Genomic DNA, 13,621 nt, shown 5'->3' on the forward strand with positions numbered 1-13,621 from the left:
CGCCTTGCCTTGCCAGGAACAGGGCAAGCTTCAGCGCCGAGTCTCGCGAGAACAAACCCGAGGCTCGCTCCTCCCCCGTCGCCGCCCCGCTCCGTGCCGCCGCGGGGCGGGGCGGGTCAGAGGGTAAAGGTGCGCGGGGCGGAAGCGGCGGCTCCCGGTGCTCGCCGGTGGCCTCGGCGCGCGGGCCCATGAGCGTGTCCCTCGTGGTGATCCGGCTCGAGCTGGACGAGCGCTCGCCGCTGCCCGCCGGCTTCGCCTACAGCGCGGCCCGTGAGTCCCGCCGCCCCCGGGCGCGGTTCTGTGGCGGGGGGGGGGAGGCGGTCGTGTCCCCATGGCGGCTCCCCGGTGGGCCCCGCTCCGAGCCGTGTGTCCCGCCCGCAGCTCCCGACATGGCCGCCGAGGGGCCCGGGGCGGCCGTGCCCGCCTGCCTGCAGGGCAAGGGCCCCGGCGAGCGCGCCGCCATCCTGCACCAGCACCTGGGCCGCAGGGAGATGACGGACGTGATCATCGAGACGCTGCAGCCCCGCGCAGGTACCGGCCGCGCTCCCCGTTAATGCGGGCAGGGGTCTTCATTTATCTGGGGCTGCGCTGCCTGGCCCAAAGGAGCCAAACGTTCCAGCTCTGCCGTGTTCCCTGGTGCGGGGGAAGCTGAGGATGGCGGTGCCAAATCCTCCCGAAGTGGCCCCAAAGCAGAGCCCGTGTCTGCGTGTGCTGGGGCCCGGCCTGGCCCAGGGCAGAGCTGCCYTGGGGGGCTTGCGGAGCTCCTGGCTGGGCATCAGCCAAGTCTAGGGGTGTTTTGCTCTGCTGCCTTACAGGGAYGTAGTTTGGCTTGCCAGAGAGGGATGTCCATGTAGGCTGGGCTTAGAGAACCGAAGCTGTCCCCGATGTGCAGTTAGTAACCTGAAAGCTTTTGATTTGTAAAAGATGCAACTAAAGCTGCTATGGAAGAGAGAAAACCGTCGGAGGCCGCGTCTGCCGAGGACAAGAGTAAACAGGAGGATCAAAGCAAAGAGCGCGGGGCTGCTCCAGACTCGCCCTCCAAGCAGCTCCCCGACCAGATTTCCTTCTTCAGCGGGAATCCGTCAGTCGAAATAGTTCACGGCATCATGCACCTGTACAAAACAAAGTAAGAGCACTCAGCTAATTGTAGCCCTCGTGGGAACGGTGCTCCTGACTCATGCCGGCACCCAGGAGGGCGAGCTGGTCACCCGAGGGCTCGGGCTCCTGAGCCGGATGAGCAGGGACAGGCAGGACAGGTGACATCYGGCCTGAGGCGGTGCCTTGTGTGACTGGTAGAGCGTGTGGCTGGCTCAGTCTCCTGGCTGTTGCCAGGGACTGGTCACAGGAGCATCCAGCAAATGCTCATTCCTGAAAGAGGATGTTGGAAAGCAGCTTCTTGAGACAGCCCACGGTTAAATTCCAGAGCTGGGGATTTCATCCCTTGTTTCAGGCATTACGATTCCATGTCATTCCTGTGTAACTACACGAGAACTCCCATTTCAGGTCTTCCTGAAAACTCTCAGGAGACACAAAACGGGCATGTGAAATGGTAACAAGTATCGCTCGCTCATTCTAGGAATAGTTATGAGCCTCTGTGGCTTGCCAGCTACAACCGTTTCTATAGAAAAACGGATGTCAAATTATTCCTGACAATWCCAGTGGTTTTTGTTTTGTTTTGAGTTGCCCATTTTAATCCTTTGCTAAAGAGGAGCAGTTCCATGTGGGTATTTTAGATGCTTACACAACCCCTCGCTTCTCCTGAATATTTACAAAAGTGCAAAGGAGGATTGAGATTAACAGCCCAACTATTGTAAGAACAGCCGTTGTTGTAAGTGTGGTGCATCYGGTTGTGCCTTCGTTCTCCCTGTGAAATGCCATGGCGGTGTCCAACTGTTGYCTAACTGTTGTCTTTCCAGCAAGATGACCTCCTTGAAGGAGGACGTCAGGCGCAGCGCCATGCTCTGCATCCTCACCGTCCCTGCTACCATGACCAGCCACGACCTGATGAAGTTTGTGGCCTCCTTCTACGAAGTAATCGAGCACATGAAGATCATCAGAGACTCTACACCCAACCAGTACATGGTGCTGATAAAATTTAGCTCGCAGGTAAGAGCCAGAGATCCCTTTGTCATGAAAGGGGTGCCACGGTGTCATACCCTGCTGTTTAGGGGAGCTCTCTGGCTTCTCTGGCCTCGTGCTAGCTGAGATTGCACTTTATCTGCTTTAAAACAGGCCTGGCCCGTGCCCAGCTCTTCCTTGAGCTGCTGGCTAGGATTAGACCCACACTTGGAACTGGAAGCAGGTGTGGGTCATGCTCTGCCTATCCCCTTTCTGGCAGATGTTAAAATATGTATATTAAGGATATGTAGACCAAACCCTGTTCAAGTTCTCTGTTACCTCAGAGGTCAGTGAGCAACTTGGATTTAATGCTCTGTAGAGTTTGTTTTTCCTGCTGTTGAAAAAGAAACAGGAAGTCTCCACATGCTCACAGGGAAAGCAGGGCGCTGTGCTGTGATGGTCAGAAGGAATCCTGCCTGCTGGGCTTCGTTTGCCATCTAGAAAAGTCTTGGCCAGTTTTCCTGAGGAGCTGGGCAGCCTCCCAGCCACTGCCCACGTAGTGGGAAAGGGCAGTGTCCCMCAAAAGGGGCGCAAGGGATGAGCTGGCTGCCTGACATCGCGCTGCTGCGCACACCTCCTCCTGACTCGCTTGAGAAATTCCCTCATGCCACTTCCTGCGTGGACCCTCTCATTTTCACCTACTCTTCTTCCAGCTGCAAACAAAATATCCGGGGGTTATGGAGATGGTTTAGTCAGCACTTCCCTCAACCATGTGTTATTTCCCAGGAACAAAAACCTGTCCTAGCTGGGACAACTGGGAAGGTGGGAACCTGGCTCACTTGCCTCTTGTGGGATCTCTTGCCAGAGACAGGGTTTGGCGAGGTCACCCCGTGAATATGGATGAGACGTTTGACAGGTTTTGTTTTGATTCTGCGTCTCTGCAAGAGACAGTCGGAGATGGTTCACATGCCTGAATTGCTCCCAGTAAAAGGGATCCCTTCCCGTGGGTAAATTGTTACTTTCCCTGATGCGAGTCTGTGTGTGCTGGAACGCAGCCCTCATCCCATGTCTTCTTTTTTTTTTTTTTTTTTGCAAATACACCGAATTTGCTTTGCAAATGCATTGAAATTTCTGACGAGGGGCAAAACCAATACCAAAGAGAAGCCCATTATTGCTGCTGAGCGCTGGGATGTCCAAGTAGCCATCACTGCTGTGAACTTCATTTCTTGACTTGGAGTGGTGGAAAATGGCACTAAACCAGCGAGGAGATGCAGTGTCTGCTGACAGGAGCCAACTCGCAGACCCTTCCTCTGATAGTGTGGGACTCGGGGGAGCAGGGATGGGAGGATACTGTGGATTTCTCCTCTCATTTGGCAGTATCAGCTGCAGAGTTTCTGTCTCTCTAACCGTCTCCCCTGGTTTGTGTCTAGGCTGATGCAGACAGCTTTTACATGGCGTGCAACGGGCGGCAGTTCAACTCCATAGAGGAAGATGTTTGCCAGCTGGTGTATGTGGAAAGGGCTGAAGTCTTCAAATCAGAAGATGTAAGTGTGGATGCGTGGGGGTTTGGTCTGTACTGGGGTTTTGTTTATTTTCATTTTTTTGGTGTTTTTTTGTTTTTTTCCCCTGAACTTGAGAGAACTTTAACAGGATTATATTGCACTGGACAGCACACAGTAAAAACTGCTTCACACTGATACAAAGCTCACTTCCTATTTGTTTCTACTTGAGACAGTTCGGGTGACATTACGGGTTTCTTGGCTCCCCGCTGCAATGTCTTCAACCTGCCCTGTGCAGTGAATGTGGCGAATGCAGAGAGCTGAATGGGGCTGGCTGCAGGTGTGGCCGCCGCGTTGAGCCTGTGGTGCAGAGAGGAGGATGTGGTCTGTTCTGGGTGTCATAGACCACTTTCCTTTTGCATCTGGGGAGTTTCTAACCACTGCAGACTCGCAGGGATACCTAGGAGGGTTTTTGCACCTCAGTGCCAAGAGTAATGAGAGAGAAGTTTAAGATTCATTTTACTGTGAGTGCTTAAGTTCTGGGGATTGGAGGATGCCGAGCAATTTGTCCCCTCCTTTTCTGCTGAAGGGAGCCAGCCTGCCTGTGATGGATCTGACAGAGCTCCCGAAGTGCACGGTGTGCCTGGAGAGGATGGACGAGTCTGTGAACGGGATCCTTACCACGCTGTGCAACCACAGCTTCCACAGCCAGTGTCTGCAGCGCTGGGAGGACACCACGTAAGAAGCTCCTCCTTATGGCCCGGCATAAAGCCCTGCTTTGAGCCTGGTGGCTACATGCTGACCAGACTGGTTCTGCCCATCCGAGCATGGGGGCTGGAGCTCCTGCCAGTTCCTTCAGGCRGAAGCTCTTCCCTCTGCTGCCTTTTCCCTCTTCTTGCTGTAACTGCTTTGCACGTTCCTGTAGTTGGATGTTTCAGTGTATCCAAGTCTTCCACAGCAGCACTCGGTGCTAATCACTGTCCCTTGTGGGTGTTTCACATTCTTGTGGTCGCTGTTTGCTGTTTTACTGCACGTGAGGCCGTCACGGATACTGCAGCAGAAGGTGGCTGGACTGGAGCCYCATCTCTGCTCCCTTTGTTACCAGCACCTCTGGCTGCCTGACCAGCTGGGAGACCAGGAGGGGAAGTTTAACCCCCTCTTTGCACATCACTTGTGAGCCACAGAAACAGAACCTCAGTGGGATTTAGAGCATTTGTAGCTATTCTAGTTTATTGGCTGCTTTGCCCCACAAATCAAAACCAGTTAAATTCGGAGCAGTGGAATTTAGCCAGTGTAGGAGCAAGACTGAAAGCAGCACTTCATATCAACCTTAAAAAGAACTTCAGCTCCCAGTCTAGGAGAAAGGCAGAATAAGATTCCTGMCTCCTTTGCTTAGGCACCACAGCAGCTGAATTTGTCTAGGGAGCTTATTGCAATGCAAATGTCCACTCCCATGATTACTTCTGTAGCTCATCCAGCAGCTAATGAAAAATACATGAGCAGTTCTGGCAGCAAACCCAGATCCAGGGCTACCTCCCTCGCTAGCTGAGTCTGCTAGTGGTTCAGGGCTGGACAAAGGTTCTTTCTGGTCTGAGATCTTCGGTGTTTCTGATGGCACAGTGGAATAGTGTCATAAGAAATGGTTCTTGTAGGGTTTGGTTGTGGGTCACTTTTCCTGGAAGAGCTGAAGCTGAATCCCTGGGGTGGGAATGAAGTTGAAGCTGAGGGATGTTTTGCAAAGTGCCGGAGCCCCTGTGTCTCACCCGGCAGTCTCAGCAGTGTGTAGCTGCAATGCCTTTCAGCAATGATGTATAGGTGCTCCACAAAAACCTGCAGATAACTTAAGTAGTGGAGAATCACCAAGAAATAGTGGTGACAAGAGGCCATTCTTACTGTCATCTGGTAGGGCTACAGAGGCCTTTGCTCTGTGCGTACCTCTTGCTTCACTAGAGCAGAGTCCCCTTCTGCCTTCTCAGCTGTCCTCAAAGACCAAGGTGACCCTGATGGTGGCAGCTCCCACCTGGAGACGCTGGCAGTTGGCAGCAGTCCAGAGCAGCAGGGCTGAGACCTCTGTGTGGCCGCTCGCAGCTGAGGCACAGCAGGGTGTCCTGGGCYCTGCTCCTGCTCTCCTGCTTGTGTGTGGAGGTGCCTGGCAGCCTCACTGCTGCTCCTGGCTTGTGGCTGGACTAGAGCAAAACCAGGTCAAACTGAGACTATGGAGTGGTTTCAGAAGAACTCATACTTGTTCTGGCATTTCCTGGCTTGAAAACAGTAAAGTTGTGTAGGAGACCAAATTGAGCTGGGAAAGTGAGAGACAAAAGGTGTGTGTGTGTAGGGAGTGTTCCAGTCCATAAAGCATTCCCTTTGAGATCTCTGCCTCTATTCTTAATTTCCATAATATTAAGATGGAGCTTCTTAAATCTAATCATGATGCTTGTTGCCCTCTAGGTGTCCTGTCTGCAGATACTGCCAAACGCCTGAGCCAGTGGAAGAGAACAAGTGTTTTGAGTGTGGAGTTCAAGAAGTAAGTAGGTGGGTGGATGTGAGATCTAGGCCAGATTTSTCTGTGCTGCTGCTCTAGCTGTTCTTGGGTTAATTCTGTGGCTGCTCTTGGACTGATTTTACCAGTCGGTGAGGTAGCTGCTTTCCCTTTGAGCTAGTCAGTCCTGRGGAGGGATGTTACCACCCAGGTTTTCCCACTCTGGCAAATGTTTCCAATTCTTAGAGACATAATAGAGTATAAGCTGATGAGAGCTTGCGTGATAGCAGGGGGCTAAACTAACAATGAGCAGTTTCAGCCTGTGTTGTTCAGAGCTTGCTTTCATGGTCCTGCTGTGCTGCCTTGTTCCCTAATCAAGCCCATTCTTCCATTCATGCTTGTGCTGGTATCAAAGTGCCCGGCACCTGCAGGCTTGTAACTGGCATCAGTGAGCAGGTACTGCTTCTCCTTAGCCTTTAATCCCAGTGAGGCCTCAGAGAGGAGAAAAAGCTTTCCAAGCAGGTGCCTGGGAACACCCAGCATCAGCAGCATGTCCGTGTCCTCGATCCCGCGTTCTCAAAGCACTGGGACTGCTACTTGTACGTACAGGGCTTCTTCCTTCCCTTGACAGAACCTGTGGATCTGTTTAATCTGTGGGCACATCGGCTGCGGGCGCTACGTGAGCCGCCACGCGTACAAGCATTTTGAGGAGACCCAGCACACCTACGCCATGCAGCTCACCAACCACAGGGTCTGGGACTACGCCGGCGGTAAGTGCTCTCCTCCTCCCCTCTCGTGCGACAACCCAGTTTCTAAAACAGCTTTTGCAGCCTCTTGCTGAGAGCCCTTGATTTTTTTTGGACATCAATGGCTTTGCATCTGCACTAATATCTTTTGAGAACATCCATCTCCTTTCTAATAGCAGCTTTTGTGGGGCTGGATCAGGTGGGAGAGGGAGGATGTGATTCCATAATGAGCCTGGGCGGTCCTGTAGCCCCTGTGGAATGTGTTTGTTTCTCCCTTGCCATCAATTTGCCCTGAGGTTTGAAAATGGGCTGTTGTAATAAATATCCTGTAAGGTGTCTGTGTGGAGTCTGCTAAACAACAGATACATCTGCTGTTGGCTTCATGCAGACTGCTGCAACAGCATATTAGTACAGCAGGGTTAGCTGTGCTGCATAAAGTATTTCCATTGCTGCCAGCCTGGGTGTTCCTAAAATTAAACTCCCTTCAGATGAATCTTTTCTTTTCAGATAACTACGTCCATCGACTGGTTGCCAGCAAAACTGATGGGAAGATAGTTCAGTATGAGTGTGAGGGAGATATGTGTCAGGAAGAGAAAATTGATGCCTTACAATTAGAGGTAAATATTTGGGCTCTTTGGACTCTGTGCTGCTGTGTCAAACAAAATGCTTCAAATCCAGATCTGCCTATGGGAAGATGACATCAGCTCGTGCAGCAGCCCTGCTCCCTGCATGTCAGCAATCCTCCTCGGGCACAGGCAGGATGGTTTTAGTGTTTTGTTTYTCTTCTCTCTCTCTCCCTCTCTCTCCCTCCCCTCCTAAACTCCTCRGGGCTCTGCAGAGCCAATGCAGCCAGCACTGAGCTGCTGCAGCCTCGGCGCTGGCGGGTGGAAGATCAGCCAGCTGCACTGCTGCACACGCAGAGGCTGGAGGAGCAAAACGTGGCCCGACTCGCTCGCCCGGAGCCCTCCTCACGTTAGTGGATCTTAGACCTGGCCTAAGAGCCCAGGGYGTGCAGGGAAGCACCAACATGAGCAGCTCTGCTTGTAAACAGAGCAGATGTGCGGGAGCCTGAGCCGTGYGCCTGTCCTGGCTCCCGGGGGGAGGCAGCAGGCTTGTCTGGCAGCAGCCTCTTTGCTCCATTCCCTTGAGCAGATGTGTGGGCTCGTTTTGTTTAGTACCTGTTCTCTCCAGCTGCTTCCTCGCRAAATACAAGTGTGGAGGCCTCAAAAACGAAGGTCCAAGTGTGATGCGTTTCCCTTGCCCATGATCTACCTTTAAGGAAAGGGAAACCCCAGTTGCTGCTCTGCTGAGGGATACTCTGCAGTGTGATTTCAGCCACGTTGGGCATAGGAGAGCCTGAGGAGGAGCAATGCAGAGAGCRCAGCCTCTGTAAATGGGCAGCTCAGAAAACGACTTGATTTCCCTGAATTTTCTGACTTATACTTAAAGGCTAACTCAGCTTATTTTAACTCTTATTTTTAGGTACCTATTGCTTAAATTATGTAAAATACCTCTTTATCTAGCTTAAAATCTAGAAGTTTGCAGATGGTGGGCTTTGCAGTCTATTGTTTGGTCTCTGATATTACCAAGAGAGTTCACGGCTTTTTGTTCCTCTTCAATTCTGAAGTGAAGGTCTGATTTGGTGCTTATTAACCTGACATTAAGAAATGGTCTCATTTTCCAGCAGCCTCATAGTTCAACTGTAGAACCAAGAGGGAAAAGATGGGATATAAGGCACTATATCCTTATTCCAGTGCCAAAATAACACTAGAATGAGGCATTCCTGTTGGAGAATAGTACTTGAGAATACAAATGTGTGTGTGTGTGTGTTTGTTTGAAAAAGCTGACTGCTCTCTGTTGTGTGATCACAGTACTCATATCTGCTAACAAGCCAGCTGGAATCGCAGCGAATCTACTGGGAAAACAAGATTGTCCGGATAGAGAAGGATACGGCTGAAGAGGTGAGCTCTGCTCTGGGCTTTCCAGGCCCCTGGACTCATAACTGCAGTGGTAGCTGGAGCCGTTCAGTTCCTCCCCAAGCCTGGGTTCTGCACAGTGCAGCCTGGCGTAGCCTGTGTCTCTGCCAGCTGAGAAAATTGGCTCCAAGACGAATCCCTTATCTCCGTGCTCAGCCTGCCGCTTGGTGATGCAGCAGCGGGTAGATGGCCACGCAGATTGAAGGCTGATTTCCAGGGGCTGCTGGGGAAGCTGCAGTGGTGGGGAAGACACGTCTGTGCTGCTGCAGCATCCCTGCTTGCTGATCCAATCTGTCTCCTGCCYAAGTATCCCTAGGGAAGATTAGTGTAGTGTAGACAGTGCAACTCTAATCTGCTTGGATGCAGAAAGTGGACGGTGTCTCTGCATCAAACACACTGAGTTCCCCCCCCTCTTTTTTTGTCTGTGTCTTTCACTCTTTATGGATCCTTTTAACTGAGTTTAAAGTGATCCGGACTTGCACTTGAGTCCTTAACTGTCTGTGTTATTTCTAATTCTGCAGTGATGTTCCATCATAAACATATAAATCAAGGCTTCTAATGCCATCAAAACAGTGATCAACCCTGGTTTAAAGAAAAGCCCCATAAATAGCACAGAAATGCCTATAAAAGAAATATCTGTCATAAAAATCATCTTGCACGTGACCTGGAAACATGATCCACTGACTAATGTTTGACTGAAACAACTGCTATAAATGCTCCAAATGTTACTTTATGCTGAAACCCCCTAGGATTTATTCAGGGCACTGCATCCATGCAAGTCTCCCCGGGATGGATGCCACTGTGCAGTGTGTTCCATTATCAAGACTTAGGCCACTTCCCCAAATCCGCAGTCAGCAGCACAAGCAGCTGGGGATCGAAGCCAGGAGGCTTCCAACCTGCCCCGGCCTCACTGGGGACAGTGTGTGTGCGGCCACTGGCACCTGCAAACTGCTCCTCCAGGAAAGCTTTTCCTCTTGGATCCTGTCACCGGTGCATGCAAGGCTGYTTTGGTTGTGATAATAGGGGAAATGGGAACTTCTGTCTAGAAATCTGCCATGTCCTGTGTCAGAACGTGTTTTTGTGTGTTCTGGAGCATGTTTCTCTTGAGCATTAATGGTCTCTTGTGTTGTAATCATGGGGAAGAGGAAGCTGGTGTGTGCATTTCTGTTTGCGTGGTGCRTGACTAAGATATTCATGTCAGTAGGTCACTGTCTTATGACAGCAAACTGCTGAGTCAATGCTGACGGAAACAGCATGTGCATTTTCAGACTTTGCCCCTATTTATTTGAAATTTAATTCAAAAGGAGCAAAAGCCATCTATTGTAAAGCCCTGGGGGGAAATTTAAGTTAGCTGGTGGACGCAAAAAAAGAGCGGAGAGAATGGCTCAATGAATCCTGAACTGCGGTGGATAAAACGTTAGAGATCTGATGCAGCCTTTTGTGAATGGAATTCCTTGGCACGGGTTGCAGCCCGAGTTGCTGTCCTGGGTGAGCAACTTCCCCGGCAACGTGGGTCTTGCTGGGGTAACTGCAGGGGGTAACGGAGGGGTTTAATCCAGACTGGCAGCATTTGCTCTTCTCGCTCGTGTGAACTTTTGCTTACCTGGGTACAGCAGTTGGTCAAAGTCTAGAAACCGCTCCAGAAAAATGAATGTCATAATGAAAGCGCCCAGGACTTTGATCTGTTTGAAATGTCCGTGTGTTTGTTTTTAGATTAACAACATGAAGACCAAATTTAAAGAGACCATTGAGAAGTGTGACAGTCTGGAACAGAGGCTGAATGACTTGCTCAAAGAAAAGCAGTCTGTCGAAAGGAAGTGGGTACCGCTGCCAGGTTTGGTTGCATGCAGCCRTTGAAACTCAAAACGCATCCAATAAGGAAAAAAAAAAACTGCTATTCCTGGGTGATGTTGAGCTATTTAAACCAGCAGAGGGAAAGCCTAGCTTATTTTTTTTAAAGAAAAGCTCTTGCTTCTGTGGGTGTTCGCAGAGGTGCCTGTGGAGTGGAATGGGCGTGTTGGCTCTCAGCGTACAGGGAAACCTTCCTCTTCCTCAGCTGCCCTGTAGCAGACACTGGTCCATGCTGCAGCTGGAGGACGYGTCCTCGGAGGAGGGAAAAGCATCTCGGCCAGCGCCAAGTTCTGCAGATGCCCAAGGGCTGAGTGGAAGCCGTTGGTGTGGGAGGCCGGCAGGTTGGCAGGAGAAGCTCAGGGTGGTTGGTAGGAGCAGGGGGGCACTGTCTGTGCCATGTGGTGCTGCCCATCTCCCCATAGACCCCCTGAGTGGCTCTGCTGGGGTTGGGGCAGGAGGTGGTGACATCCCCTGTAGGAGACCTGCACTTTCCTGATCTTCTGCTTCTCTCCACAAGGTGTTCTCAGCTGAATAACAAAGTGGCTAAACTTTCCAATGAACTGAGAGAGGAGCAAGAACTGAACAAGTGCTTGCGAGCGAATCAAGCCCTGCTTCAGAACAAGCTGAAGGAGGAGGAGAGAGCATTGAAGGAAACCTGCGAACAGAAGGACCTGCAGATCTCGGAAATCCAGGAGCAGCTGCGCGACGTCATGTTCTACTTAGAGACACAGCAGAAAATCAATCACCTCCCGGCGGAGACGCGGCAGGAGATCCAGGAAGGACAGATCAACATCGCGGTGGCCTCTTCGGCCRGCGCCTCCACGGCGGGCACGGGAAAGCCGAGCGCCAGGAGAGGCCGTGGGAAGAGGGGCAAGTGAGCGCCGGGACGCACCGCTCCGGCTTGGACACCAGCTGCCAACACCTGGCGCTGCCGAGCTCGGGATCCTCTTCAGAGCTTCTCATAAAACTGGTTGCCAGTCGGGGAGGTGTCTGTGGTATTTAAAAGCATTTCCCTGCACTGTTTAGCTCTTTTTAGGCACATCTTGGTGACCGTTTTGGCCTCCCAACCTTTCCAAGCCCCTGCTACCCTGTGTTTGACTCTTCTGGGAGGCTGTGCAGTTCTGGGGTCATCATGGTCCCCATGGGGATGCTATAGGCTAGGCCTAGGGCTTAAGGCTTCCTGAGCCCTTCTTCCCCGCCTCTTTGGATTGCAGATCCATTAGTACATAGTTTTATTTAAGAAATGATGTGAATTGGACTGTGTACATTTTTAGTGCACACAGTCCAGAACCTGCAGAGTTGCTAGTGCAGGAGGAGGACTGTAGCTCGGAAATAAAATGGAGTGTGGTGTGGAAAATAAACTTAGTGGTGTAAGAAAGTTAAATGAGTCCTGGAGGGCCCTATCTAGGATATTAAATGCTTTACGGGACTTTGAACTGCTATTTCTTCTTTCTAAATATGGCCTCTAAAGGCCAGTGCTGGCCACCGTGGGGGTGGAGAGTGCAGAAGGCTCCCTGCTCCAGCACTTGTTAACGTGGTTGTTTTTCAGGTGTTTCTTTGAGCAGAACCTTCCCTGTGAAGACTGAGCAGAAACGGCCTCATCCCAATCCCCCGCATGGGATGTGGGTGCTCCCCTCTGCTCCCRGGAATGTGGTGGGGTGGGTTCTGTGCCCGGGTGGGAGGATAGGGCCTTTCACAGCGTGGCTTCCCCGTTTTATCCCACCTGGAGAAGTGGGTGTCCTTGCTGCCTTGTGCCCCCTGGAACGTGGGTGTTGGAGGCTGCTCCTTGGCCGGGGCTGTTCCGCAGTTGTCTCCCTGGATTGTGGCCTCATCCTGGCGGTGTCAGAGCGACAGTGCTGGAAGCCCCAGCCCAAAACAGCAGAACACCAGACAGCTCTTCTCTTGACTTGACAGAAAGGAAGGAGATGCAATAAATATGAGCACTCTAGTAAGGTGAGTCTTACTTAATCTGCTTGGTGACTGCACTGACAGGCAGATTCCTTTTGGGAGGCATTAAGCTTCCTTACCTTGAAATATACGGCTCTTGTTAAAGGCCCTCGCTGCATCCATTGCTTTGGTTTGAAGATGTGTCCTGATCACCTGGAACTTCTCCCTTTTCTAATTTTGTAGCATGAATGTACACCAACTCTTTAGCGTGGGGATTGTGCAACCAGGCCTCTGCCTTCTGTAAAATACTCTAAAGAGCTAGAGATGTACAACACGGCTTGCTCTCCTATAGAAACTATTTTATTTAAGATATATTTTTACACCATCCAAGATGCTCCTACCTTTTGCTGAAAGCTTGCTTTATGTAGAACACGGAGATGCTGTACTGTATCTTGGAATTTGTTTTCAAAAAATATGATTGAAAAATTACAAGTGTTCAGTGTTTGTGTTCAAGTGGCAGGGTGGGAAGAGACAGTTGGGGCGACAGGAAGGATGAGATGTGYCCTCTTCTCAAACCTTTAAGTCAAAGGTGTAAAGCCTCCAACCAAGTCTTTCCTTGTGTTTGAGCCGGGGYGCTTTGGCCCAGCTGAGCAAGGCTGGGCCATAATCTCTGCCTCATGGAAAGGGGGCAGCTTGGGCAGAAAAGCTGCAGCTTGGTGACTGGGTGCTGCTGTTCAAGCTAGGGCCCAATGACCCCCTGCCTTGAGGGGCTCCTTGGGCTGCTCCAACATCTGGCCAGGCTTGTGGCTAATGACTCAGGACCATAAGAGGTTGTGGGAATGTGAGACTTACCATGTGGCAGGGCAGCGGGGATGGAGTGCCTGCTGCCCGGGCAGGGAAATGGGGGACGASCCAGTGCCCTGGCCTTGGCCACAGGCCCTCGGCACCGTGGCCCTTGTCCTCTGTGCACAAAGGGCCGGGCCCAGACCCCTCAGCAGACATGGGGTGCCCTGTGCCCCCTAAGGGAGCCTAATTCCCTAGGGCTGCATGGAAAATTCCTGCCATGATCTTGTTGACTGACCTTGTCCTCATTTGAGCTCCAGGAAAGTTGCAGCCATTTCTCCT

At 51.5% G+C, this 13,621-nt stretch overlaps 1 protein-coding gene across 1 annotated transcript; it reads left to right on the plus strand.

Moving 5' to 3' along the window:
• Window positions 1–389: 389 nt before the first annotated feature.
• BRAP (BRCA1 associated protein) lies at window positions 390–12,915 on the plus strand. The gene is made up of 11 exons (XM_026041809.1): window positions 390–531; window positions 925–1,126; window positions 1,917–2,106; window positions 3,489–3,602; window positions 4,147–4,295; window positions 6,006–6,081; window positions 6,668–6,806; window positions 7,290–7,399; window positions 8,654–8,743; window positions 10,472–10,575; window positions 11,127–12,915. The coding sequence occupies exons 1-11, from the start codon at window positions 390–392 to the stop codon at window positions 11,485–11,487; spliced, it is 1,677 nt and encodes a 558-aa protein (XP_025897594.1). The 3' UTR covers window positions 11,488–12,915.
• Window positions 12,916–13,621: the final 706 nt, after the last annotated feature.

The sequence above is a fragment of the Nothoprocta perdicaria genome, unplaced genomic scaffold (genome assembly GCF_003342845.1).
Source record: "Nothoprocta perdicaria isolate Ctin4 unplaced genomic scaffold, notPer1 scaffold_294, whole genome shotgun sequence".
In the NCBI taxonomy this organism is placed as follows: Eukaryota; Metazoa; Chordata; class Aves; order Tinamiformes; family Tinamidae; genus Nothoprocta; species Nothoprocta perdicaria.